The sequence below is a fragment of the Neodiprion pinetum genome, chromosome 3 (assembly GCF_021155775.2).
Source record: "Neodiprion pinetum isolate iyNeoPine1 chromosome 3, iyNeoPine1.2, whole genome shotgun sequence".
In the NCBI taxonomy this organism is placed as follows: Eukaryota; Metazoa; Arthropoda; class Insecta; order Hymenoptera; family Diprionidae; genus Neodiprion; species Neodiprion pinetum.
Genome location: NC_060234.1, coordinates 42150422 through 42178049, shown reverse-complemented (window position 1 = coordinate 42178049; position 27628 = coordinate 42150422). Strand labels below are relative to the sequence as shown.

The 27628-nt window shown below is 40.5% G+C and overlaps 1 protein-coding gene across 4 annotated transcripts; it reads right to left on the bottom strand.

The window, feature by feature from the left end:
- Positions 1–216: 216 nt before the first annotated feature.
- Positions 217–27628, bottom strand: LOC124213714 (RYamide receptor-like). Of its 4 annotated transcripts, XM_046615278.1 has the most exons (12): positions 27272–27628; positions 22345–22546; positions 21918–22263; positions 16723–16743; positions 11172–11314; positions 8105–8310; positions 7767–7926; positions 7349–7452; positions 6287–6410; positions 5232–5404; positions 1587–2077; positions 217–350 (listed from the first exon to the last, which is right to left on the bottom strand). In XM_046615278.1, the coding sequence occupies exons 3-11, from the start codon at positions 22235–22237 to the stop codon at positions 1700–1702; spliced, it is 1629 nt and encodes a 542-aa protein (XP_046471234.1). In that variant the 5' UTR covers positions 22238–22263; positions 22345–22546; positions 27272–27628; the 3' UTR covers positions 217–350; positions 1587–1699. The 4 variants fall into 4 exon arrangements, with proteins under 4 accessions (XP_046471234.1, XP_046471236.1, XP_046471235.1 ...); XM_046615280.1 differs by having other exon boundaries at positions 8105–8277; positions 21918–22546; XM_046615279.1 differs by lacking the exon at positions 16723–16743 and having other exon boundaries at positions 21918–22546.

Here is a 27628-nt window from a genome sequence, read left to right as displayed (position 1 = left end):
ATATCCATGTCGGGTCGCGGAGATGATAATGAACCAGTAAAGAGGGCCCCAATAAGTGTACCTGTACCCTCTAGTCTAGGAGAATGTCGAAACCTGTGTACACGAGCGTAATTTAGACCGGAGACAGACGATCCAAATTGTTCACACTACATTTTAATTGTCTTCTCGTCGAAGGATACTCTTTGAGAGCTTAGCGTCGGTAGGGAACGTTGCAGGGGACCATTAGTTAAAGATGTTTGTCCTCCACCGTTGCGGATTACAGTTGGTTGAGAATTTGTCGGTGGTTGATTTTCCACGGACAATAGCGATCTTTGAGTACCTCTGTACACCACCCTTGTGTACGTAAGACTCTGGAACACAAGAAAAGAGAGATGACCATCGAATTGCAACGGTGGTTTGATTCTTGGATTATAGATTCATGCCCCAACAGCATCTTCAACATATACCATTTCAATTACTTTCTCGCATAATTCGGAGTTGGAAAGAAATTGACAATAATTAATCGACTCTCCTGTGTTTTAATTAAACCCTAAAATTAGTCGTTTGTTTAACCATAGTAATAGTTTTTTTTTTTTTTTTGCAGTGTAAATTTGAAAAAGCCAAGTGCTTACTTGTCGAGAAATTAGAGTTTACCAGATTTCAGGGTGAGGATTATTTGGCTGCATCTGGGGAGGCTAGGCAAACGGGCGATAGGTAATCTTCACTTGTATGCATGTTACGTAAAGCTTCTGTTGTACCGTCCGTCAGTGTCAAGTTCATTAAAGATTCTTGCACCGGAGGTAAAATGAAGTTCACTTGTTCAATCATCTATGCGACTGTATCAATTCTTGAGACGAGAATTTGCATTCGAAGGGAAGAAACGTTTGGAAAATGACCGTCCACATATTGTACCTTTTCAAGTATCTATTCATCACTCTTGACTCGCTACTCGAGGAATTATTCATCTTTCATAAAGGAAAGGTGTTCCTGTGGATACAACAATGCGTGTCTCGCGCCATGATTGTAGTCACGTGAATAGGTACGTATTAATATTGGTTCGCGTGTAGGGACCATTCAACAACATCCATGGCCTCAGGGTTGTATCTAGTGCCGAGTCACGCGAATTGAGTGTAGGTACATAGAGTAAGAAAGGGTTGCGTGTGGAAGGCATTGACTGATCGTGATACTGTGCGAATATTTGGTCTTCTCGATAATGAATTACTGTTTATTAAAGTACTCGAAGCTCAGCACCCGGTCCCACCTCGCCGCCTTGTGTAGCCTTCGTAAGCCGATATGCGTTATTAATATTTTCTCCCATAAAACCTATTCGTGGCGTACGAAATTGGACGGAGAAAAAGCGTTGGACGTGAAAAAAGGTGTAGGTATACGTTACCGCGTCTATACATATCGGCACGATCAGGATCACTCACGTCAGGATATAAATCCCGTGTCGTTGCGATGAACCAATACGATAAATTCACCGATAATAACCGCCTCGACGGCAAAGCAATAACGACAAGCAATATGACGCGTGTGTGTTGTGTGTGCGAGAGTGAGAATGAGTCCAGACCAGATTGCAATTGACGATATTTAAGATATACTCTTGCCTTGAGTCGTCCGGCGAGGAGTCTCGAGATTCCTGTCATTATACGCATCCCGTTTTATCGAGGCTTCGTCATCGTTGTAGACGTCGCCGATTTCGCCGTCGCCTCCGTCGCGCTTAAATCTTTGACCTCGTCGAGTCGGTCCGATCGCAAGTCTTCCGACTGCAGCTTTTTCCCGAGTCCTGCAGGCACGTCGCTCGGCTCGAATCGGCCTCCTGGTTCTTCCGGCCTTGACATTGCTCCCGACCTTGACGCTGGGGGCTGCACACGGCTTTCATCATGTAGCACCGCCGGTGCGGATTGTGCCGACTGTAGAAGGTGTCGTATCCGCTGCTCGTTGTTGCCCCCCGATGCTGACCCGCCGCGAATTGGTCCTGGGTCAGGCAGAGATGACAACGGGGGACTTCTTGACCTGACGGGTCTGTCCAGGGGACGTCCGGGGTTACGCCGCAACCGCTGCATCCGATGCAGGTCCCCGTAGCGGGCCCCGTGGTCTGGAACCACAAGACAGCCACTCCAACAGCACCAAATTGACTCAATTACGGTTGGAGTGAGTTGAAACGATCACTTCGGACTCTTAACGCTCCCATTGATTGACCATGGACAGTATTATACACTACACACATATTTATATGCTCAAAGGTTAATCGGCAGGGCTTCGACAAAGAACGATTATAGGTACCTACACGCTTTTTACCCACACAGCTCAGATTCTTCATATCTCGAAATAAACTCGGGCTAATTTCTTTGGGCACTAATGTTGAGTAATTTTGCTAACGACACAGAGGTGTGGTGGACTGAGCTGGACGGAGGGTGCGTCACGCGAAAGAGTGACGGTCAATATGTACATTCGTACGTCCCCAAGCCGTTAGTTTAGTTTGTGGTATCGAGAATTGGGCCATGCTGTGAGACGTTCCGGCACAAGATGTCAGGTTCGGTAGTTCGGCTTCGAGGTGTGTTCGGAAACACGCTACCCGTAAAGGTCGTTGTACTCGTGACGTCAATACCACTAATGGAATACGTCTAATTTCTTCCGTGACACGATGTACATGTAAATGTATGTAATTAATAAACCGAGTGACGGAAAACGTTCCGAAAGCGTCAAATTCCGAATTTCTTGGCGGCGAAACTTAAAGTAAAGAAATCAAACTTTTCGGAACTTTGCTCTAACGTAACTTGATTTTTCTTGAGTCTTGCATTCCGGAACCTTGAGCCGTCGGCTTTCCGACCATTCGAAACTTTGTTGTTTCTCCGAAGTTTGACTTCTTTACTTCAAGTTTTGCCGACAAATAATTCGTAATTAGGTGCTTTCCTACCTTTTCAATATCGGAACTTCAACCGCACCCCGTGCTGGAGCGTGATTGAACTCATTCCTTCTACAGTCTTGAATGAATCTGCATTCACGGCAATCAGAGACTGATCGTAGCATTCATCGATACGTTTGATTGCGAGCGTTAGCGCTAAATCTATATTTCCGTCCAGTGTCTGATTTCTCGTGATATAATTGACTGATTATCAGGTGTCGGGAGAGGAAGAAAGAAAGGAAGGAAGGAATGAAGGAAGGAAAGTCCAGGGGCGTAAGCTCTCTCGCTCGCGTTAAATTGACGCAGTGTCTCCGACACCCACGCTTTGCCCGTTATCACGGGACGGCCGTTCCGTCAAGTGGGGAGTGTTCGTCGGATGACGGTATTTCCCTGACAGTTTTTACGCCCTTTGTTGTCCGCTTCACATCCCCAGGGTTTAAATTCTAATAATAGATGATCGCCAGAGGCTTGGCTTTTGACAATTTATAATGGTCCTCACCTTTAGTCAAATAAATCAGCGAGACAACAATAGCGCTCGATATATACTCTGCAAATAGGCAGTTAGCCGATTTTGCTATTGCTTGCCAACAATGATTATACAATATGTACAAAGACCTAATGATGATTATTATATAATATCGAATGTGTAGAATTTCTTTTCTCATATTGGTTCGCATCGCCTCCCTTGCATTGCACAAGCCTAACGAATCATGGCGGATGATGGTAGTGATTACTACTATTATTATTATTCGAATTTCATTGGGAGATCAGATCCGAAAAATAGTTTAACAATCAACTCATGCGTTCCCGTATCCTACTGGATGGAAATATTGCTCTTGGAGGGTTATTCTTGGGTTGTACAGCGGTCGGGATCGGGTCCTTTAAGTTTCTCAACTTTATAATTACGGTGAAAAGGTCAATCGGGTTGAGGGCAATGTAGTCGTCTGGAAGGTTTAGATTTCCGGAATCCCCGGAAATGAGTTCCCTCTTCCACGTCGTATTATTCTTTGCCGAGAAGAGTTCCAGTCCAATGTGGTTTGGACCTGGCAAAAAAAAAAAAAAAAAAACGTGGAAATCCGAAGGCTTCGTCTTCGCTAGTCCGCCGTGAGTAAGTCGGGAAAAAAAAACTAGCTCTCCCTCTTTTTTCCTCACAGAGTAACGCTCGTTGGGTTCATCCACTCACCTGCAATCTCCGGCTACTTTTTACCCCTGTGATTGATGTCGTCCAGCATTCCAAGCTCGAATTACGAACTAGTCATGGTAGTTCGGCTTGCACCGATATCTGTATACGTTTTTACATGTTGGGGGTGGTGAGTGGTGAATTCTGGTCTATTGTACGCTACGACCAGCACACAATATACACCGGCGTACAGGCGTGTATTTCAAATTTTGGCAACCTCCGCCGCAGAGCAATAAAAGTGAGAAACGACCCGTGCGACGAGGGAAAATTTATATCTGACCTGGCCGACCCCTTCTGTGAAAACATCTACCGACCCAAAAATACCCCCCGCGTTTTTACGGCTATTTGTATAGGAAAATAAAATTATTTTCATGGAAATGGTGTTCATAAGGTCTCGATCATAAACGCGATGGCTCGTACTACGTAGACTAATTGCCCGTGCGAAATGATAAGAAACCAGCGTGGTTCGTTATTTTCGAGTTGATCGAAAAATTGTTAAAACCTTGCTCGCACACTTTATACAGACTTCCAGAATGAACTTGAGAATTTGTATCGTAGAGTCGCTGTTCGTATCGCTGTGATTAATCGTCACCATTGTCTCGATAGCTGAATTTTCAACGGAAACTATACACTTTGCACGTACAGATTAGAACAGTCTGCCAGTGAGTGTCTGGTTATCTTATACTAGTTGTAACTACTTTTGGTAGTGATAAATAGATGGAAATGGGAGTTTCGTGTAACTCGACAGCTGTATCAGATTTGTTTGAGACGATAACCGTCGCTGTTAATTCCATCGAAATTCGTCGCCAGATGCAGTCATATTCAGCGTCAGATTCTATCCGCTTATTTGTAATAGTTTGGGTGTATTATAGAATTTCTATAATTGTTTATTTAACAAACGCCCAGCCCAGCCTAGCCCAGCCAACTCTAATACCGGGATAAAAAATGTCAAATAACGCCGGGAAATTTTCTATCCCACATTTGTTAAGTCGACAATGATTGGCTTGAATTAAGAAAGAAAAGGATGAGATAATTCAGTCAGACGTTTAATCAAATCATCTAACGTACATAAAACCAGCGCCTTGCCAATCCTGATTAGATATACCCGTAGTATATAATACATTTAAAAGGTTAAAATCGATTGCAACCAGAGTCGAAACTTACTTTACGATGAGGCTTACGCCTGGCAAGAGCGTGTCGACTGCGAAACAATATTTCGGAGACGCTACGCCGGAAGTTACGCGTCATGAAGCAGTAGACGATGGGGTTGAGAGCGCTGTTCGCATGACCCAGGAACAAGCAGTAGGACAAAACGTCCGACATGTTTCTACCGCTCCCTGAAAACACAAAGTGTGCGTGATTAAATAATATATCGACATTCTCTTGCTTTGTGAAGGAATTTTTGTGAACCCCGCGCGTCTCGTTATCGTTCTGACAGTTTCGCGCAAGTCAACAGCTTTTCATCACGTTGTTCGTTAACTGGTAAAGTTTGTACCCACGTAACGCGTTATGGTCGATGGTGTTGTCAAGGCTGAAAAATTTCACTTTATAGATTCGAGCTTGAAATTGTTGGAAAATTTTTTGTACTTGCATTCCAACGAGCTTGTGGTTGTAGCAATTTGTTATTATTAAACATCTGTAACAGCACCGCTTGGAACGATAGGGATATTTTTCTTCTCTCCAATCACCATTGAATAATCAAAGAATAACATTCGAATTGGATATGTGGTATAATTTTGGAATATTAAAATCGGTATGTAGTAGCCGATCCAACGTTCGATTAAATTCGGTACAGAATAATTCCGATTGAACATTGATTTGGTTTTTGATCCAATATAGATGTAATTGAACGAATGGTCCGTATACATGTATGATTATCAATTTTTGAACACCAGCCACGGCTGTTTACGTGTTCTTTTTATAAACATATGCGTCACCCATCTTTGGAGGATAAACAAAGGAAGCTGGAAATAAATTGACCTCGTTCGAATGAAAACTGTAGGCGTTTTTCGTGGGATTCGAAAATGCGTTTCAAAAACAATTGCGTGTATTAAAAAATCTGGAAGAGATGAAACGTGGTTCCGAAAATTGAGATGTTTGGCAAGTGTGGCAAAAGTAAATCGACCTGAACAGACCCCGCCTATTGAATTTAGTCCCTAAACAACGTCGTTCATTCGGAAAGTCGTATCGTTACCATGAATGAAATTTCAGCTACTTACCAAGTGCCCCGAGGTCCATCAGAAGTCTGAGCACGTTGTATGGCAGCCAGCATAAAGCGAATAGAACCGCCAGAAGAAGCAGGATCCAAGCAACGCGACGTCGTTCACGGACTAAACGAAATCCCTGATAAACACGGAAAATTGTCGCATAAGCTCAATATTGCTAGCTTGAAAAATTATTCAACGGTATTTCATTCTAATGAAAAAATGACGCAGTCATGAGCGATTCACAAGAGGGTTAAGCGGTATATATTTAGGCTGAAGGATGAATTTACCATCGAGTAGTCGCCAGGAGTTTCTCTTACAAACAGAAATTTAATACCATAAATAACAGGGGATGAATACGTTGATTACGTTACGCGGTTGGAATTGGAAGTTTACATTAAAAAGAAAAGAACTATCGACTCTCTGTAAATCGATGCATAATACAGCGTTTTTTCACGAAGGAATATACATATACATTTTTCATACGGTCTTAATACTCTTAGTATCATCCGCTTGGAGACAGGTAGCGTGGATATAAATAATGAGGATAAAACGCTCGGGATGGAATTAAAGTTTGTATCGATTAGCAATGAATGGTGAAATTATCGGCGTTAAAATGACTTGTGAGACAGTTATTGGCTCGAGATTACGCCGTGAATCTTTGCATATAATCACCCGTGATTCCAGTACTGAATATCGACATGCGAGCGAAGCTCATTTTGAGGCGGTACATCAGCCGTCAGCATAATTAAAACGATGCAAGCCGGAAGTGGTCGAGTAAGTGTGCCCTGATTACGGAACGAACCCTTGGCTGTAAGGTTGATCGATTTTGTCGCCTAGTCTGCAGTGACGGAATATATATTTCGGAAATGGGAAATAAATGGGTGTACTATTCGGAGATGAACGACCCTCGGCAGAGTTGATCAAATGGGTTTAAAACATACTCCCTTGTGTCTTATCACTAACCCATATGTCGGTGAACTTTACCACAGGCCTAAAACTCGCTAAGCCATCGCACGTAATGATGGATTTGAATAATCAATTATGGAACTAGGTTAGTTATCTATGAGAGCTTACCTGCTGTGAGCTGGCACTGCCTTCTATACTGTCGCAATCGAAAGGTGGTTTTCTGGCGCATAGGGTTCGGCCCATCATCGAATACGCCAGAATCACGATGAACCCTGCAATTATACAGGGCCAGAAACTTGTATAACAATAACAATACTTTATTCCCAAAAAGTACACAGATTAGTAAAATTGAATTGCACGCTTAGGTACATCCAATAGGAGGTCATAGGGGGATTTTACACTTAATCTCCCGTTGAAATAAGACACATGTGCTAAAAGATGACCTGTCCATTCACACGTTTCTTCTTAACGGTTATTATTCTTTGGTTTTTGGATTCAATAACAATAGCATCATTGAATATCAATGTGATCAGTAAAGATATCTTGACTTGATTCGTAAACGCTTGGTTTGAATACACGGTCTTACCGGGAATCGCGTAGACCAGAACGAAGCAGGCGGCGCCAAAAATGTGGGTGTGGATACCAAGTGGCTTGAAGTCTTCGGAGCATACGTAAAAAGTTGGGTGTTCAATGCGTTGCCCTCCGATCGTTATGTTGTCCAATTCACTCATCGGGCTCAACGTCACCTGAGATATTCAACGGATAAGCGAATACTGGCAACCGGTTAACAGCTTTTGAAAAGTTTTCACCAACGTTTACTGCCAACGGAGCAAATACGGGGCGATCGTGTGTCATGAGTGTATTATAGGGGAAAATAATGCGCCAAATAAAAAGAGTGCCGTGTGAAGTAAGATATTAACTCACAGCTCGTAAAACCGGGGCAAAGATGCTCAAGGCGACCAGCCAGAGAGCTGCGATTACTAGTATGGTACTCCGTCTGTTGAAGACCCTCCTGAAGGCTATCGGACTCCTTATTGCAAGGTACCTGTCGATGCTCATCGCCGTTATTGTGAAAACGGAAGCGGCCACTGCGACGCCTGCAAAGATTGTTTCACTCTTGCACATCGGTACTGTAAGGTAAGTAGGTACCAGTTATTGACACGCTTAGACCCAATCATTGACCCTTTTGTTTAAAAAAAAATTATGAATCGACGGCACAAATTGTAAACTTTGCGATGAATGTAACCAATTGCCAGAGGTTTAGACGCTGAAAATTTATTTTTTGATAATTTTAGAACCAAGGATCAATCAGATACAATCATAAAGGGTCAGTAATTGGAACAGGGTTGGTAAGTGGTACACTTACATTAGTCTGTATCAGAATCTAAAAATCTTAAAATCTTCACGCGTTCTTAGCACGATGGTAATTTATGTATGAGGATACTCATACTTTAATCAATAGTATTGATTTATCGTACCGTATCCAAGTGATCGGACGATAATCCAGAAGCTTGGTGTTTTATCTTGCCTCTTTACAGCAGGTATGTTTTTTTCAGAGAATTATTTCCCGCTTATTGGAATGGTGTAACGGAGTAATTGCTCTGCGATATTTTCTGCGGGAGATTAAATCATTCATGCGGGTGGCACGGCACTTGTAAAAACAAGATACGGTATTGGACGAATGATATTGTACAAAGCATTAATCTTCTCTGACCCGGTACGCGATTGCCTTGAAATACATTCCTCCTTCGGGTAGAATTTTGTAATTTATTTGACGTGACGGTAATCCATTAAACGCTTTTACCCCGATATCACGCTAATGTTATTCATCTATTAGGGCAGCCTGATTTCGTCCTTACCGGTCGTGGTAAGCCTCCCGGATCCGGGAGGATGCTCAAAGATTGATGATATCAATGGGCTTACGTTTTCGGCTTACGAGAGCCTCTTGTCACCGGAAGATAAAATCTTACTGCCCCATCGTTCTCAGCGGTGTAAAACGTTGCAAATAGTCGGAAGCGCGATTTAAAACCGTTGTCACTCCGTCCATATAGGCAGAAATATTCGGTTTCGAAAGAAACGAACACCTATGTTGCCGATTTCCATACTTTTACGAAGCGTTGTCGAAGAGAAAGTAAAGGCTCCGTTTACGATTTGATTTAAATTTAAGTGGAGACGGGACGCGGGTCGACAGGTTATTTCGGAATACCACGCTTCTCTAGCACTGTTTGTGATGCGTATATGGCACGCGATATCTGGCCGATATTTTTTCGCACTCCGTGGTGCGAACAACTTAATCCTGGCCAAAGATACCCCAGACGATGTCTGTCTCTGGAATCGAAAAAAATAAGTAGTTTTCAATAGATATAAGATGTGTCTGGCAGAGACGAATTTTCCAGTCCCATCCTCTTTGTGCGTATATAGTATACCCTTATCAAATGAAGAAGGCGAGAACGAAAACCCCGAGCGATTGATTTCTCGCCCCCCGGGGTTTATCGGAAAGTGATATTCCACGTTGCCAGCTCTAAGTAACATCTCGATTATCTGTTATTCCCGTTCCTTTCCGTTTCATTTCCCAGATTTATTTCTGTCCTTTTTCCATTAATTACTTTCCAAGCCACTTTTGAAGCTCTGTTCAATGAACGGAACAGAACTTTCTTGCTTCATCGAGGAACAGATCCACGTTCCTAATCAATACTCATATCAAAGTAGCAACGTGGATTACATCTGCCCTCGAAATTGGTTGGTACACTCAAAACCAGGCTCTCGATTGTAAATCGTGATGCCGGGAGATTCTGGAGGAGATGAAAAAGGGTACATTGTTGTCTGTCTACACGCAACGTTCCCGTGTTCCTAAGGAGGTATGAGATCGTCCTGATCAAACGAGACGTATTTTCACGTCTGACATTATCCTTCGAGATGATGAATAGCCTGCAGTAATAAGGGAACTGTGATAACGGTGATGCTCTCCGCCTGCTTTAATGCCTCGTTATGTATCAAAGTGCCTCGGTTGCGTTTCGAGATAAACGAACGGACTGGCCTCTGTGCTGCATAATGTATTCGTGTAGAATTTTATTCTACCTCTCGTCGCCACTACCAAGCCAAGCGTTGTTGAAACGAACGCGATCGCGAATTATTTATTTAACCCCGCTGTACTCAATTACATTGTTCGAGCTGCTCGGTGCTGCTTTTTTCGATTACCGTTTATGACCGAGCATTACTCGTGTTGATTAAAACTCGCATCTGTACACCAAGTTATCACGCTTTTCGGCTATAGGTACTGCGAGGCAATTATCACCCGTTTTTAATTTTGTTACAACAAGGGTTTCAAGATACACGTGAAAAAATTCATCGAGTCAGTGGATAATTTTATTCCAAGCCTGAAGTGGCCGAATCATTACCGAACGGAAAATTTTGTATTTTTCTGAATTTTTAAGTGAACGGGAACTCGCGGAGTAGAGAATTTATCTTCTTATGGAGATGATAGGTAGGATATAAACGAAGCAATTAGCCGAGTTAGCGGCAGTTTATTGCCATCCAAATAAATGAACTTTTAATTATTTCGAAAGTTTGATAAACCGAAAGGCATTAAAGCCAATACTGATAGGGAATTTAATTTCTATTCGAGAGTATTGAATTCGAGAAGAGAATCGTATTGATCAGAATAACCGAATCAGCTTGTGAATTGCGCAGCTGGTACAAGGCTTCCAAGGCTTGATGAATTCTAAACAAAACATCCCAAGATCTCTCTCGACTTTGAGGAAGCGCAGTTCCCCATTTGCTCGATAAATATCTTTACTTTTGTAAACTGTGAGTGCCAAGGAGCAACTGACGGCTACAATGTGGCAACGACGTGTGCGGTATTAGTTTCGCACCAACATTGACGGGGTTTTCAAAGTTCACCCACGATTATAACTATCGACTCAAAGCTTTGAAGAAGAAAAAAGAATTCTCGGAAAATAAATGGTTTGTATGCGGGTATTCGAACACTCACCTTGAAGGTAGAAGAAGAGTTTGCACATTATTTCACCGTAGACCCATATCATGGTGACGGCTTGGCTGACGGCTATCGGCATGCAGATCGTTGTAACGAGCAAATCGGCGACCGAGAGATTGACCAGAAAATAGTTTGTCACGCTGGAACAGAAGGTTTACCTCTTTTATTATCCGTCGATTATTTTATGCCGAAAAAATAAGCACATTACCGTCCGATCTTGGCGGAAGAAAATGTAATTTCGAATTTAATAAGGCACGTCAGGATAATTTTTCATATTCGGATGACCGATGGGACGGGTCTGAGCATATTTTATTTCCATTCTCGATTCTGGAATCTTTCATCAACTCTGCTGAGGCGAGTTTCACCGAATTCCACCACGACCAATTTGAAGCCGAGAGTATTATATATGCTTTTTCTCATCATGCCGTTCCCCGAATGTTGTTATTTGGATTCCTAATTTTATTAGTGTATATTCTTTTGTCAAAGATATAGGGAAATTGCTTTTGGTATGTGTCTAACTTGTCGGGTGGTCCGAGATTGCCGTCTGAAAGTGGACTCTTATTACGCTTTTGTCGCTTACTATATTACACGTTTTATGGGTTGCGTGGGCTGAGCATAAGGTGTTATAACACAATCTTACGATACATTATAGGTCAAGAGTACAAGTACGCCTGGTACACACGTCTTCTCAACATAAATTCACTCGTACCAAAAAATTTTCGGCAATAAAGCTCCGGGTTTTTTAAAACGTACACTGTCAACTTGAAACTGAATGCTTGTAAACTCGATCTACTCTGCGATAAAATGTTTTGGGAACATTAATTTGTACAAAACTATTCCTGTGGGAAATATGAGGTCGATGGAAAATTGGGCACGAAATTGAGCCAAGGGACACGGCTTTAACATGTATACCTATAGATACTAAGTACCTCGGGTTGATTTTACCTTATTGAGGAAAGAAAGTAAACAGATCTATATATATACATAGATATATGTGCGTCGAGGGTGTTACCACGTTGCGGATGGAGCGAGAAGTCGTAAAATGGTCGGTGGTAATCTGTGTAATTAAATAGCTAACCGTGACTCATGGAATGATATTGGATTCGAAGACTGATCAACTCCTCTCTCTCTCTCTCTCTCTGCGGCATCGTTCGGAATTTGGATAAAGGAGTATAAGGCGTGTGACGCACAGGACTCGGGGATGAAAATGGTCGGAGAAATCGCTTCACTGACCGTAAATTTAATAGAAACTGCCTTTTGGCATCTCTTGATCGAAACCGATACGAAGTCTTGGAAACATTCTCGTGGCAAAGCGTGAAGTCCAAAGTTACGCAGGTACGTTACTCGATTCGTAAGTTCGTGCTTGGCTGTTTGAATTTTCAATTCTGAAAAAATGAGTAATTCCGAAGAAGTGAAACTTGTTGAAGGTTATATGAATTTCATGATTATAAATTTTTTTATTATATTTGGCTTGCGGTAAATCGTATAAACAAAGGTAAACATACACGTATATGTATTTTGCGAACAGTGGTTTTGTATTCCATATTTCGTTGTCTCGACCTTACTTTAACTTCGGTGGAGTGACTCGGGGAGGAACTTTAAGCAGATTGCGCAACTTTTGGGTTCAAGTGTATGCAGCGAGGGGGACCCAAGCCTCGGAGGAAAATCTTATTATGCTGCAATAATGAAATTGAGTATTTCTCCAGCGAAGAAGGCAGTGCTCTCAAGAGATTTGTACATTACTGGGTAAAAGGTTGATTATCCGGTTAGGCATACCATTCACCATATCCAATAACGTATGTGATACAGGTACGGAGTTACATTGTGTGTATATATATGGAGAATTCCATGCGAATCCGACACACGTCTGACCCTTATCATTTCTGATGTTGTTTAAAAAAAATTCTGCAACTGTTTCAACTTTGAAACAGTATCCTGAATTTCTTCCGATTTATTATTCAACTGCACAATTATTGACAAATGTTTAGTGACTTTGAAAAGGGCCTCTTTTAACATCATCAAAAATTCCTCAGAAACTGTATTTCGAGACCGGATCTATGATGCGCCGATTTGTTTCCATTTTTTTTTTTAATGCAGCGCTTTCAATTTTTATGTTCAACGAAAACATGCTTTGAATGCTCTGAAAATTCCCGAAAAATTCTCAAAACTTCCACTTTTTTTTATTTATTTTTATCAAGTTCGTAACGAAAATGGTCTATAAATGTTCCAAGTGATAAGTAGAAGTTTTGAAATTTTTTTAAGCATTTTCAGACTGATCAACCAATACTTTAGTTGAGCAAAAATATTAAATGTGCTAAAAAATAATAAATCGGCAAAGTTCGGCGCGGGTTTGATACGTATGTAAAAGAAACTGCAATTTGTGAAAATATTTCGAAATTATTAAAAAAGGTCCTTGTCAAAATAACTCTCAATATTTATAAATAATTAACCGGTTGAATTAAAAATGTAAAAAAAATTCAGGCTACTGTCTCAGAGTTGGGATATTTGCAGAAAAAATGTTGAGGCTGAGACGTTGGTTGGGTTCGCATAGAATGCCACATATGTACTACCTGAACACGTGTAACTCGGAATGTCTGCGAGGGTGGAACCGCAGTTTGGCCGATTCCACTTGAGCTCTCGAATGTCAAAGGATCGCTCCTCTTACAGAGCCATCGCATGTTTTCACGTTTCGTTCGAATACCAGGGTGCAACCCACATGGTGTCCCATTTCAAAAGGCTATGAATAGATTGTTTTATACAAGCGTTATGTGCAGACTTGGTAGTCAGATGGACGGATTAGAATTCACCTTGATTGAGTTGAATGAGAATAAAATTATAAACTCAAAGTCGCTCGGGGTTTTTTTCAAAACAAACTTGACCTGCGGCCAGACGAGCCATTCGTCGACAAGGCGAAGCCATATTATTTTTAACCCAAGAATGTTGTGATATCTTAATGGATTTGGTCGTAGGGTTGAAATTTGGATAACCGTAAAGTGTCGTGTGCTTTTTCCGAGAATCCCCGGGGGCTGTATATCCTCCGAAAATGAAAAAGAAAACATTTTACCGCGAGATATTTCGCGTGAAACATGCAATTCAATGATACATCGATCCACCAGAGACGTTCCTCGGGGCGTATGAATTTTGCAATCGACATAGGCCTGCAACGTGGCGAGAAAATACGGCGAGCTTTCGAGAATTTCGTGAAAGGTAAATATCTGATGAATAATTACATCAGCATTAGGAGAACATCCGCCGATCGATCGCAGGCTGTTCCATCTGCTGCAGGAAATGTTAGCCTCGTTCCGCTGTGTCGCGAGATGAGATGTTGAATTTCCGAATACAAAATATCCCGAAAGCTCCAAATGTCGGATATTTTTGTGGCGGAAGTTCAAGTAAAGAAATCAAACTGACGAAACATTAATTGATTTCTTTACTTCGACTGGTCGATCTTTTCTTTTGTCAAGTGTCACTCATTTTCGTGAACCGTTTGAGTCGAAAGCGTCAACTTGCAAAACCTGATGATTTCAACATCTCTTTAACCCAATTTCAGATTTCATTTTAAGCACGGTACGTTTAATACGTCGAAAAACCGCTTCTCATCAATCTCTGGGTAATGCCAACTTTTGCAATCCCATGGCTGATGTATACACATGTCACCCATTAAGAATCCCTCGATTACGCTCCAGGTATTCGTACTACTTTAGCCATCGAGAGAAAAATATTTCTAAACGAAATTTTCTCTCCCAAAGGCATGCGGGAAATGTTAATCTAGCAGACCAGGCAGGCGGAAATATTCCACAAACATGACAACTGACACGAATAGAACCAAGCCACATCTACACACGCACATGTACACATATTTTCTCACGCTACGGATAATGGTTATGGATTAACCTCACGTGTTTCCAGGCTTATTCCAAGACTAATGGTCATTTATAATCAACCCCGGAACAAGGCCATTAGTCCTTCCGCAAACTCATTCCCAATACCCTCACCAAATTTCGTTTAACGATAAGTGAAGGCGACGTCCTGTCAGAATTTAGTAGAATAACGGGGAAAAATATACGGTATAGTTTAACTCATTTGACAAAATATGTGAGTTTAAGTAAGGAGTTGTTTATTGCCACCATATACTTATACTTATTTCAAGGGAATATGGTTGGAGTAGTAACGACCTGCGAACAAAGGATCTATCGAGTAGATGCTGCGAACGATTGCATTTCCCTCGGGATAATTTCCTTCGGGATATTAGTGGAGGCCAGTGACACGTTCCCGGTAATAGACTTGTGGATTAACGCGTGTTTCAATTGATATGCGTACAAATGAAAGTAAGACAGCTATAATTTACACACTAAAAATAAACCCGACCGTTGGTATGGATTTTTGAACGTTTATTTAAGGTATCTCAAATGGAAAGCAAACACATTTCGTTACCCCTAGATTTATTTATCGCTACGAAAACAAATGGAATAGGTATTTCACGTTATGCGTTCGATAATATTTTACTGTGATATCTGGATGTGTTGAGTAAAGATCGAAGCGATGCGTGTATAATAATCACGTCTGAAGGGATTGCGCAGAAAACAATTGCAATTTTTTTTTTTTTTTACGTCAATCATAGTTGGTGTTTTCACACCTTCAACGTGGATAATTAAATTCACGTCATACGGTATATCGCCTCTAGTATCGACCAATAGGATGTTTTCATTCTTATACAATAATAATATTTCTTCGGTAGATAGCGAGGTCAATCAGTTACGTTCGTTCTAATTGAGACTGCTATGATTCAGTAACCATAAGTACTAAGTGATAATGAGACGAAAAAGACCGGTCAACACGAATTTTCAATTTGAGTTCTAGATGGCAAATTTAGATTTCTTCTACGTAACTAATAAATGAAAAAATAGTTTTATTAGATAAAGTTTGTTTTTGTAGAAACCAGAAGAATATTTCGGATTCTAAGAAAAATTACCTATTTTCTCGAACGTTTACTGTAAATAATTACTAAACAAACTTCAGTTTTGCATTTAAATCACTTTTATTCAAAAGTAATAATTAATAATAAATCGGAAATGTAAAAGAATTGATAAACAGAGTTTAAAAATAAATATTTCTCGTACCTCTTCTATTTTCGTATGAACTTTCTCGTATCAAACCCAAAACGTCATCTCCCACCATCCTCTCGTTATACCGCCCCTGATAACGTTAAAAACGATAAAGTCCATCACATCTTGGTGAAAACGTTTTCCTTTTTCCTCCGAACAGACACCCATGCCAGCTTTCAACCAAAAATTTCACGACTTATTTGTCAACGTAAAAACGACAAAAACAAACTTTATAACTGACAAATAAAGTTCTTGGTTATTACTCGATGCATATTACTATTAGTCAAATCAAAGACTGTTGCACGATTAGTCGCGATGCGAGAGTTGTTAAATTAGTATGTACCTGATGTGAATGGATAATCTTTCGGAGACGTTAAAGAAAAAAAAAATTCAAAACTCAATCGAATACAACGGTCAAACGAAATCACGCCTATTCACAATACCTTGAAAAATCAGGACAGTACCTGAAACAGAAAGCAACAATTAAGTACACGTCCAAAAAAATTTCCAAGTCATCGAAAGTTATCGGTGAATCTAAGTTCGTTCGGATATTTGCAGGGGCAAACTTGATTGACAATTTACCGAACCCGTTATGGGCAGAATCGCCGTCATTTTGATGTTTGTTTAAAATAATGCAGCTACAAACTTCTCGTCGATAATTATGAGTTACACGTAACAGCTCTTAGTCAAAGTAGCGTTGCAGTTACTGGATATGGATATTTTAATCACCGACAACGGATTTACGAATGCCGACGCCAACTAATTGTAGGATCTAAAAAATTCTGATATTCGCATCAAGCTGAAGCTATTTTCGTACCTACGAACAGCGTTCGACGTGGGCTTTATACGTAATATCTATACCCATCGATGAACGTCACTGACCACCGGATTATACCAACCAGAATTTTGAAACGCCGAATCACGATAGATGCGATGACCGTGGAATTATAGCAATTAGCCAGTTAGAATTAGGGGCTATGTAACATTGACATAACCTTGACTCCTACCTCCTATCCCCTCCCCCGTCCCTCAAATAATGTTACATAATATTTGAACGCTCCCTTATTCGGGAAAGCTGGAGCGGAGTTGAAGTTCCGAATTTGAAAAGTTCCGAAAACGTCTAATTCCGAATTATTTGGTGACGAAACTTGAAGTAAAGAAATCAAACTTTTGAGAAACAATATAGTTTCGAATGGTCGGAAACCCGACGGCTTAAAAGTGCCGAAAATTTGAGTTGCGATAGAAAAAAGTTTCGATGCGTAAAGTTCCGATAGAGAAAAATTCCGGAAATTAAAATATACTCACGATGCGTAGTTTACTTAACGAGTGGGTGTAAAAAATCAGAAAAACCGAAAATCAAAATGAGCAGGATGCCGAACATGAAAATATCGAAAATAAAAAACAAAAAAAGATGATAGTGATGAAATTTCTCCAAGCCAGAAATTCACAGAACTGAAAATCTTCGATCATTCGGAATTTGGATGTTTCGAATTTTAAAATATTCTCATTTTTGCACTTTCGGAACTTTGACTTTGTCGCAGTTACGCCCTTTCGGCATTTTGTCCTTTTGGAATTTTGCCCTTTCGGTTATTTGAATCTCGGGTTTCGGACCGTTCGAAACATTGATGCTTGGTCAAAGTTTAATGTCTTTACTTCAAGTTGCGCAACACAAAAAAATTCTGAATTCGGAGCATCCGGAACTTTTCAAATTCGGAATTCCAACCCCAGCCCAAAAGCTGACGATAAATCGAATAAGCAGAAACAGCAGCCAAGTACATCAGAGACTCAGGTTTCCTTGTATCTATCTCCATAACGGTAAAATCCACTGGCCAAAGCTATTTCGCCAGCCGTTCAGGTACCAGAGACTGAAAGGTAGGACTGGATGGTCACCATCAACGGAATAAACAGCCGGCAAGACGATGTCCGAGAGCTTACAGTTACGAAAATGGGTACGCGTCTGAACCGTAAACGAGGCAATACCGCACGCTATTTCCTTTTTCGTGTGTTCATCCGTGTGAGTACCAAGTTTGTGTGCGGCTTGAGCCCTGCAGGACTAAAAGGCGAGGGCAAATCGTTGGAATTCGGCGTATCTCGAATGGTTCGTGAGTTCCGTTTGGGGAACTTTACACAGTCAGAGCGTCGCCTGCTTTTTTCTACAACGATAGTTTTCATTTTTCAATAACCCTCCTCATTATTTCAATCTAATCAGTGGTACGTACGTATGGATTGAAATTTAACGACATCGGGGAAATTTGTTCGTTTCTCTTGGTTTGCGTGAAAGCACATTTTTCAGTTATCAGGAATAATACGTTACAGTCAAATCTCTGAGCAGAAATAGTTTTCGCTTTAAGGTCAGCCAATTACCGCGTACTACTTAACACTGCAGAAATTACAATTAATGAACCGCAACGCGAAGGATGGGTCTAAATTCATTCATTGTGATTAGTGTAGACTAATGAGCGTGCAGTGTAGGCATATTTTATACCTGAACCGTGTTGCAAGCTCTCTAATGAACCCACCGCCTTCAATTGTACACGACGCGTGATAATTCGTGGAAAGCTGTTCAGAGGTGAGTTATTTCGCCGTTGTACGGTTACACGTATATGCCCTTTACACACGTCCACTTTACGACTCGGGAATGAGCACAGAAGCTCGACTTGTTCCACTAACTAATCTGATAGCATAACGTCACGTACGTCGGATCCCTCTCAGTTCTCTCGTAGGGTTTACCAATCATTTCACCTACGATTTGAACATCTTCTTACTGTCATTCAAATGACATCAAAATCATATTCACATAAACGTTTCACAATAAGCGAAGGCTGTAACGGATAATAACAAACGTTTCCGATCCGAATGGGAACTGCGCAACACTTGAATTGCTCAGGGAGGCTTCGACGATTATTATTCAACGTCGTTCTAATCAATTCTGTAATTTCAGAACAGAACTCGGTTACATATACGCGCATGTGTGTGTGTGTGTGTGTGTGTGTCACATGTCAGCAGTAACAACCCTATTCGCATGGGTTATCTTTCGAATAATGTGTGAGCGGCGGTTGAACGGAGTTCCAGAATTTCTATGCGTGCTGATGCGTATAGACACTGGCCAATCACAATGCATTGTGCCTATGGTTGCGGTGCAGCGATTTTATCAACGTTTATACGAATCAGCACTGCCGATAAAGAAGATATCTGACACAGATTTCGTTTTTTCCACTCACCCGCATGCTGGAAATAGAATATTTGAGTCGTCGTCGCCGTGCATCCCCGCAATTCGTGTTTTTGACAGGCTATTTGTGACACACCACGTGTCAAAGTTTCCTTTTTTTTTTTTGATTTACCGATGAAACATCAGCGGGTGATGAAAAATAAAAAACATGGGTAACAACGCGTCGCGTCGCTTAGAAACGTTTCGACTTAGAAATACTTTTGAGCCGTTGGATGTGGCTTAGGAAGTATAAATGTTTGGATACCTCGGTGTAAACTACGTACTGCGCCAACAGCGCGAAATATTAGAGGGCAAATTCTGTTCACTATAAGTTAGAAAGCAACAAATATTCTCTCGTCAATTGTACGCACATGCCCGACCTATACAGACGCAAAATACCCTCTTGCAGCTCAATGTGACCTACGATTAATTGCTACAGCACAAAGTGTCAATTAAAAGTTTCCTGATAAATTTGAGAGGAAATTTCGGACTAGAGTCACTAATTGCAAAACGATGGGGAAGAAAGGATGCCAAAACAAAGGAAAAACTTTGGCAAAGGAACTCGAAAACAGAAGCAAAGCTTGGGTTGAGGATGTTCGATTATTAATGTCTAAGGAAGCCTAACCGTGATAATTAAGGCCTTGTTGTCAGTCGTGAGTGAAATGAAATCTTAAAAACTAGTCTGGAAACAGTTCACGACGATTATAATAATTTTTTCAACATGCTGAACGTGCAATAAATTCTTTCTTTTTTTTTTCTACGGTGTCGACTGTTGAGCCACACGATCATTTTATTACTCTGCAGCACCGCATGGTGTAAAATATAAAGATCATAACGATCACGTTGTTTTCTTGGTAAATAATCCTGACCTGCGCAACACGGCAGAAAGGTGATAAAAATTTCGAGCCCAGAGTCATAAACGTGCTACAAACTTGCGCATAAGCTCTGGAACCGTAGTTTTACCTATGATCTGTTGTTTTTCTCCATCACGGAAGCCTGGATAAGATTGATTTTCAAAGTTTGTTTGTTTTTCTGCAATTTCGGTTCACGGGATCCGTGTCTTTGCTTTTTGGGTACCGTGTGTTGGGCGAAGTCGGAGGAGAATCAACGGTTGTTAAAAGTAATACACGACTATATCCGATCGAATAAAATAAATCATACATTATTTACTCTCTAAGCTCTTATTAAAGTTGTTCCAATGTGAAGATGAAGGGTACAGAATGTACGTCATAGCAGCAATGAAAGCTGCCGAGAAGATCGAAGCTGAACTTAAACCCGCCTCCGTTAATTAAACCATAATAATTGCTGGCCTCTGGTTCGGCAGAGCTTTGTAATTATCGTTTGGTGAGGAAAAATATCATGGTATCAACCAGCACCGTGTTTCAAAAGCTTAACTTAGCGTATCGCAACTAGGTATGTATCTATTATCTAAGGGGTATCTGTATCTACGAGTTATTATACTCGGGATAGAAGAATGGTACGATAAAATTCGAACTTTACTCATCTGGGAACGACTGATTACCCTCGTCGCTGTAGAAATTTTCGACCACCCGGCAATGAAATTCCCACATAAATTACAATAATTACCTTGATTATTTTTGTTGCAAAACTTAAGGATTCTCAGCAAAAAGTGAGTCTTGTCGACGATATGGAACACTTTGTGACAAGATAAAAAGCGGTAAAAATCAACCACAATAAAGACGATAAGAAAATTAATTTCGTACAATAGCGATGCCCAAAAGTTACCAACGAATTGTTTCAACAAAACGTTGTGAAACAAATTTTTGGTTTTTTTTGGATGCCGTGTGGAATGAATTCGTTGATTCTTCTGAAAACACACGAATTTTTAAAGAATTTTCTCATTATTTTGAAGTTTCCGTTCTCGAAAATTTTAGGTTTTAATAAATGGAGGAAAAATTGTCAATTTTGGATATGTTTTCGTAAAAACGTTGTACATTTAACAAGTTTCCGGGGCATTGAACAAACAGTTTCGTGAATACAGCCTTTACGAATTTTCGAAAACGGAAATTTCAAAATAATGAGAAAATTCATGAAAAATTCATGTATGTTCAGAAAAATCAACGAATTCATTTCACACGACATCAAGAAAAAAACCCCCCAAAATTCGTTACACAACGTTTTGTTGAAACAATTCGTTGATAACTTTTGAGCATCGGTATTATTCAAATTTAGTTTTCTTATCGTCTTTATTGCGGTATGATTTTTTTCCGATTCTCATCTTATCACAAAGTATTCAATATTGTCAACGAGACTGAATTTTCGTTCAGAATGTATACCCGGCACATCCTTAATCCTAAGATTGTTTGTCAAATTTTGCAAGATTTCCACGGTGTCCGCAGTTTGTATAATAACCAAAACTGTCCGTAATCAAGAGGTATCGGTTTGTAGCGTAGGAAATACGACACTCACCTCCGCATGTAGTGGTACTTGAGGACGACCACGATGACGAGGATGTTGGCCGTGACGGCGAGGACGATGACGGGAACGTAGAGGGTGATGAGAAGATAGTTGGTCTCGCTGTTAAGATTGTTGTAGAAGTCGCTGAGAATTGCATTCACCTCGTCCATCTTGAGGGAATTGTTGCTGTCGTCGGCAGTTTCGTTTTCGTTAATATCGAAGCCGTCGAACACCGGCATGCCTGAATCGTCCATGTTGCGAATTCTCGGTCTTAATACTCGACTATTTAACAAGTCTCGTTCAGCTTTGCGGAGAAATCGGGATCCTCTCATCGATCGAGGCAAGTCTCTCCACTTTTCTGCAAGCCATTCACAAGCAGGCCTGGCGTCATTTCAATTCGTTGCATCGTGATTCGGTTTGAGATAAAAAAAATATTTACTCTTTGATTTCTAACGGTGTTTTTGGATTTCAGTCACGGAGTTGGGTGAGATTCCATTTGTCGATTTTATCACTCATGTCGTTGACTTAGCCGTGCGTCAACGGGCTTAGTGGACCGTTTGAGTAACTTTCGAAGCACCGTCGAATCCTCATCTCAATCACTTTTCTGCCTCATTTTCTCGTCTCGACACGGCGAATGCTTTCTGAAATCATAAACGTTAGTTTTATTACACTGCTTTCTTCTTCGTGCTGTTTGGTGTAACAAACCAGAAACAATATCGGGTTTTTCAGTGAAACGATGTATTCGAATAAACACTAAAATAAGGTAACGCTCCGAGGGGCAATTTTTACCCCCCAACAAAATCCGAAACGGTTGAGTTTTAATCCGTTTAACCAAATCAGAAAGTTCCACTAAACGCGAAAACGGATTGCAATTTATGTTAGGAATTTATTAGGCGTGGTGTAACGAATAGCTCAAACAACATTAATCAGAACATCCGCCTTTACAATATCGTTCGCCAACCTTGCCAATCCTTCTCGGTATTTTGGGGATGTGTTATTCTTGTCCGACTTTCGTTATCACGTGGAATCGACTCGTTATTTCAAAAGCTTGGAAGGTTCGGCCGGAAAATTGGTCGACGTATAGATAAATACAGAGTCGTTGAATAAATCTTTACATTATGCATGTATTATTCCGTTTAAATATTACGTTTTAAAAATCGTATGAATTTCCAATGACTGATGCAAAATGATTGCGAAGCAAAGAGGTCAAAGTTTTAGTTGTTGAGTGTCGATGTCCAAAAACAATCCACGCGAGTGGTTTCTAATGGTTTTCAGTCGCAGTTGACATCGACCAACAATTCAACCTGGTCGTCTCCTCTAATTACGTACAAATCTCTGTGTGATTCTACTTGAAGAGCGTATATGATTGATTATGACAACACTTTCACCCCGTTTTATGCGTCGTATTCAATCAACGGGTTAATTGCGTTGTCAGCGATTGAAATTGAGCCGCTCATCCCGGATGCAAAGTCGTATTTATGCGCAATAAATCTCCTAGTTCCAAAGCCTGGATTCACTTACGCTTCCACGCTTGTTGCTCTTTCACTGCTCTTTCGTATGTCAAGGTTTAGTCCACGACCATCGTGGTTAAAAGCGAGTTGAAAGGTTCAGCAGAACAAGATTGTCAAATGTCAAGATAAAATTGTCCTCGCAATGATGTTGTTAATTTCATAGTTGGTCTCGTCTACACGGCCGGATGATTGCTGGCTTCTTTGACTAGCAGTAATTATTTGCATCCCCGTGTTTCTCGTATGATTTCACGTTTGAAGATATTTTTTTGTCTCCAATGTCGCAATTAGACGAAACAACATTCAACGCAGTAAGTAGTAATTCACAATCGCACAGGTCAATTAACATCGTATCAACCGAATCGCTACCATTGGTGTTCCATTTGGTAAAACATTTCCATGAATTTCTCGCCTTAGAATCCTGAGCCCACCGTCTCAAGAGTCCTTAAGCAGCCTTCGTCTCGACTCGTGCTGTTCTTCAGTTTGAAAAGTGGCGTCTGGTTTAATTGTACTTTTTCTACGAAAGTTATTTTTTTCCAGCCGAGGCACACAATGAGTATTCATAATTTTCGTGGAAATAAAATCCATTGCTCAGCTTCAAAGTGAAGAAGATCTCCAGTCAATGACTTTCTGTTCCTTCTTGATTCAGGCCTGATCTGCGCGTGAAAGATACGCGAAGACGACGTGAAAGATTGTCCGCTCCGATACCGTCGGAAGAAAAAAAAACCCCCAAGTGTCTGACATGTTTTATACGATGTGAGATGTAGACGGAAACGTCCCATCTGTTACATAAATGACGAACGGCATGTGACAACTGTCTTTGGACCCGTTTTCGATTACTCAAACGTTTCCAACTTTCTTGAAATCGCACCAACAACGATGATAAATATTATGATACAGGTCTCTCAACGCAGGCCTTTCGTTCGTGCTAAAAGGCGTTGCAACCTTCAAAAAACGGTGCGAGGTCGGTTCTGTAATTCGAAGGTGCCGAACGTTCTTTTCATCAACACTGGCACCCTTCGACCCTCGTGTCAAATATCCCAACAATATGAGCACACGGCGAACCTAACAATGATGTGAAACTTCAATAGCGACGGTCCCTGAATTAAATCTCATAAAAAAAATTCTTCAAACCCGGACACACGTTATCGAACCATCTACAAAAGCTCTGCATTATGCCCAATCGCGTGTCAAGAATTCTAAGGATAATTAAGTTTTTTTTTCCCCTCAACGTTTCCCGTTCGTTACAGGAATCCTTGGATAACTTTGCAGACGGTTTACATCTGAGACACAATGATCAAACGATTGAATGCAAATTTAAAATCTCTTAACGAAAGGCAGGATGAGATTAAAAACCAAAATAAAAAGGTTTCCTGCCTTATTTACTAACCGATTTCCGTCGATCGATCGACTTACAATCGGTACGATCTCTTATCGGTAAAAAATACCGGCATTCATTCTGCGACAGGTCCAGAAAGAGATAAAAAAAATAGCCTCCAGCATCGCATTCCCATGTTATGAGATTTTAAATTGCTTCTTATGAAGCAAGGATGGTAAGCAGGACTGGGAAATTTTGTAGAGTATTGAATTTTTTCAATAGTATAAATAACAGCCAGGCAGTTCCCGGTATCGACATGTATTCTGACGTCATAATGGTTCAATAACATGTGGCGCCATATTGTGGAAGAGTGCAGAGGGTGTCACTTCTCTCCAATTTACGACGTTCCAAGTCGTAATTCCTCCTTCCTTTTGCATACGCCTTGTATTTATTGCCAATTGGTTCTCGAATGCGATTTAGGGTGAGAATAGACGTGATTTTTTTTTTTTCTTTCTTGCTTGTCAATCCCTATTTCCCATAACTTCTAGACGTGACTTGATTCACTAACAAGGACGAAGGACTGATCAATTATGCGAGACACGTGTGACTGCGACACGATTCTACGTTCCATCAGATGCGAAACGAGCTAGGAGCTAGAAGTCACCACGTTTTGTGGAATTTCTAATAGAAGAGACGAAGATCACGAGGTCGAGCGCAAAGAGAAGGCCAGAGAGGAAGAGAGAGACAGAGAGTATGAGATGACGTGTGAGGAGGAGGAAAATTGCTCTCACATTTTTTTCAAGATTTTTTAAATTCCTCTTCTTTACCTTCTGAAACGCACTCGTCAACAAGAAAATAAACACGTATGTTACAAAGGCCGGATCGTATGAAAAATCTCGGACGCCATTCTTGTGCAAGTTTCAAGTACAAATATACAAGAACTTGAAGAAAGTCGCTCGACGGTTATCGTCTCATAGAGCTGGATCCTGAGTTTCGTAAAGTAGGTAATTACGGAAAACGTAGTGCTTGAATGGCAGAGGATCAGAAAATTTACACGACTATGGAAATTGTCGGGTTCACCTTTATTGAATGTATGAGTAAAATTGTCAAGCAATCTATTTGACAGTTTAGCTTTCCCCGAGGGCGACATATTCGGATTAATTGCTTGTTCTGTACTCTCCGAGTTCGGTTATCTTTGAGAGCTGAGAGACTTTTGCGTAAAGCCGAACTTTTAATTGATCAAAATGAGAGGACTTGCGAATTGCCAACTCGTGAAAAAAGTCTTTCAAGGTATACGGGACCTTAAGAATCCCTTCAAGGGGATAGAATGAGCAATTCCGGACGGCTTAAGATACGCCGAAGGTACTGCGTTAATTTCGTAAGATTGTAGGAAAACTTCACTCCAGCATTTTCGCATTTCACACTCAAATTCTGCCAATTATTTCCTCAGCTTATTGCTCCTTTGATAATCGGTGCAAACTTGAAAGTTAACTTGTACCTTTGACCTGGTTGAGGTGTTTCCCAATAATTTCATTTCACGCATTTCGCATACGTAATGACTTTTCGTCGAAAAGGTAGAATCGTTTTGATCAATGCTGAATACAATTTGGGCACTCAAAGCAGCTCGTCACTCTTTATAACCGAGCTTTGAATACTTTTCTTTATTCATTTTTTTTTTTTTTTAATTCCCCAATCAGATGTTATCCGATTGTATGTAGTAATAAATTTAATTATCGATGTCATTAATGGTAGACGTAACTCAATATTTTTATGGATTTCAAAAGTAATTTTACAAAGTATTTTATTAATTTAACAACTGTTATACGATCCGAAGCAAAGCTATATAATCCACAGGAAAGATTTCTTTGAGATTTCGTACGCAAAGAATTGTGTAAAATATATTCGAGTTTCTTCAAGTTTGTATTTTCAAATTCGTGCACAACAGATAATTGTAAAATTACCAAATTTTTTCGCTTGATGTGAAATTAGTTTGAAGAAAACTAACTTACGTTAAACTTTTATCACTGGAGTATAATGACATCTGAAATCGTATATAAAATATCTACGAGTAAGATGTATCGTTTTAAAAATCTAGAATTGGATACTTGTTAACACTAAACAAGAAAAACTTATAACCGACAAAAACCCTAAAAGTAAATTAGGCGTAGGCTGAAATTGATACTAAGGCTTTACGTAGTGAGTGTGTGTGTTAGTTAAATCAGTAATCCGCGCATGTGTGTGCTGACATTCAAAGTAATGAAGTTGGCAAAGGATGTTACGCATGTAACATATAATATACACTGTTGAAAATATGGCGTAAATTTACAGAGAAGCTGGGAAAGGAGCGAAAAAGAAACAACAAATTTTCTTTCACACCTTTGAGTGGCATGGATTTATGTAAATAATGGATTTGCATCATCTAAATGCGACGAAAAATAAATTTTGGAACCTTGCCAAAACTGCAGACGAAGACTCGTAGATATTAAAATATTTTAAACAGTGTACTCTGGCATAAAATTTAGAATGCATTATCAATTTACCTTTCTTGCAAATTGATGAGGGATCGCTGCAGTTTGGTTTTATTTTTCTTAAATTTAAGTCATTTCATTTGTAGCGGACCGTTCGCAGCCCCAAATACCCGCGCACGTTGACGGAACGACGTAGAAATTTAATCGGCTAAAAGTTTAACTCGGTATTTTAACTCGAAGCAGTGCTCTGTGATCAATTGTCCATCAAGTGGTAAGTCTTAAGTCACAAGATCTCAGCAGACAGATTTTCTACGAATTACAATGCCGTGACTCGAGTCACCCCGAGTGACTTTGGACCGTGCGAATGATCCGGTATATATTTTCGTGGGAACAGTAACGGATTCGTGAGATCGACTGGCATGCCGGCCG

Coding starts and splice junctions, on each gene's coding strand:
- LOC124213714 (XM_046615278.1), bottom strand. CDS start 22,237: ATGAGAGGATCCCGATTTCTCCGCAAAGCTGAACGAGACTTGTTAAAT. Junction 8,311..11,171: donor ACTCTTCTTCTACCTTCAAG/GTGAGTGTTCGA, acceptor CTTACCTTACAG/TACCGATGTGCAAGAGTGAA. Junction 7,927..8,104: donor TTGCCCCGGTTTTACGAGCT/GTGAGTTAATAT, acceptor TGAATATCTCAG/GTGACGTTGAGCCCGATGAG.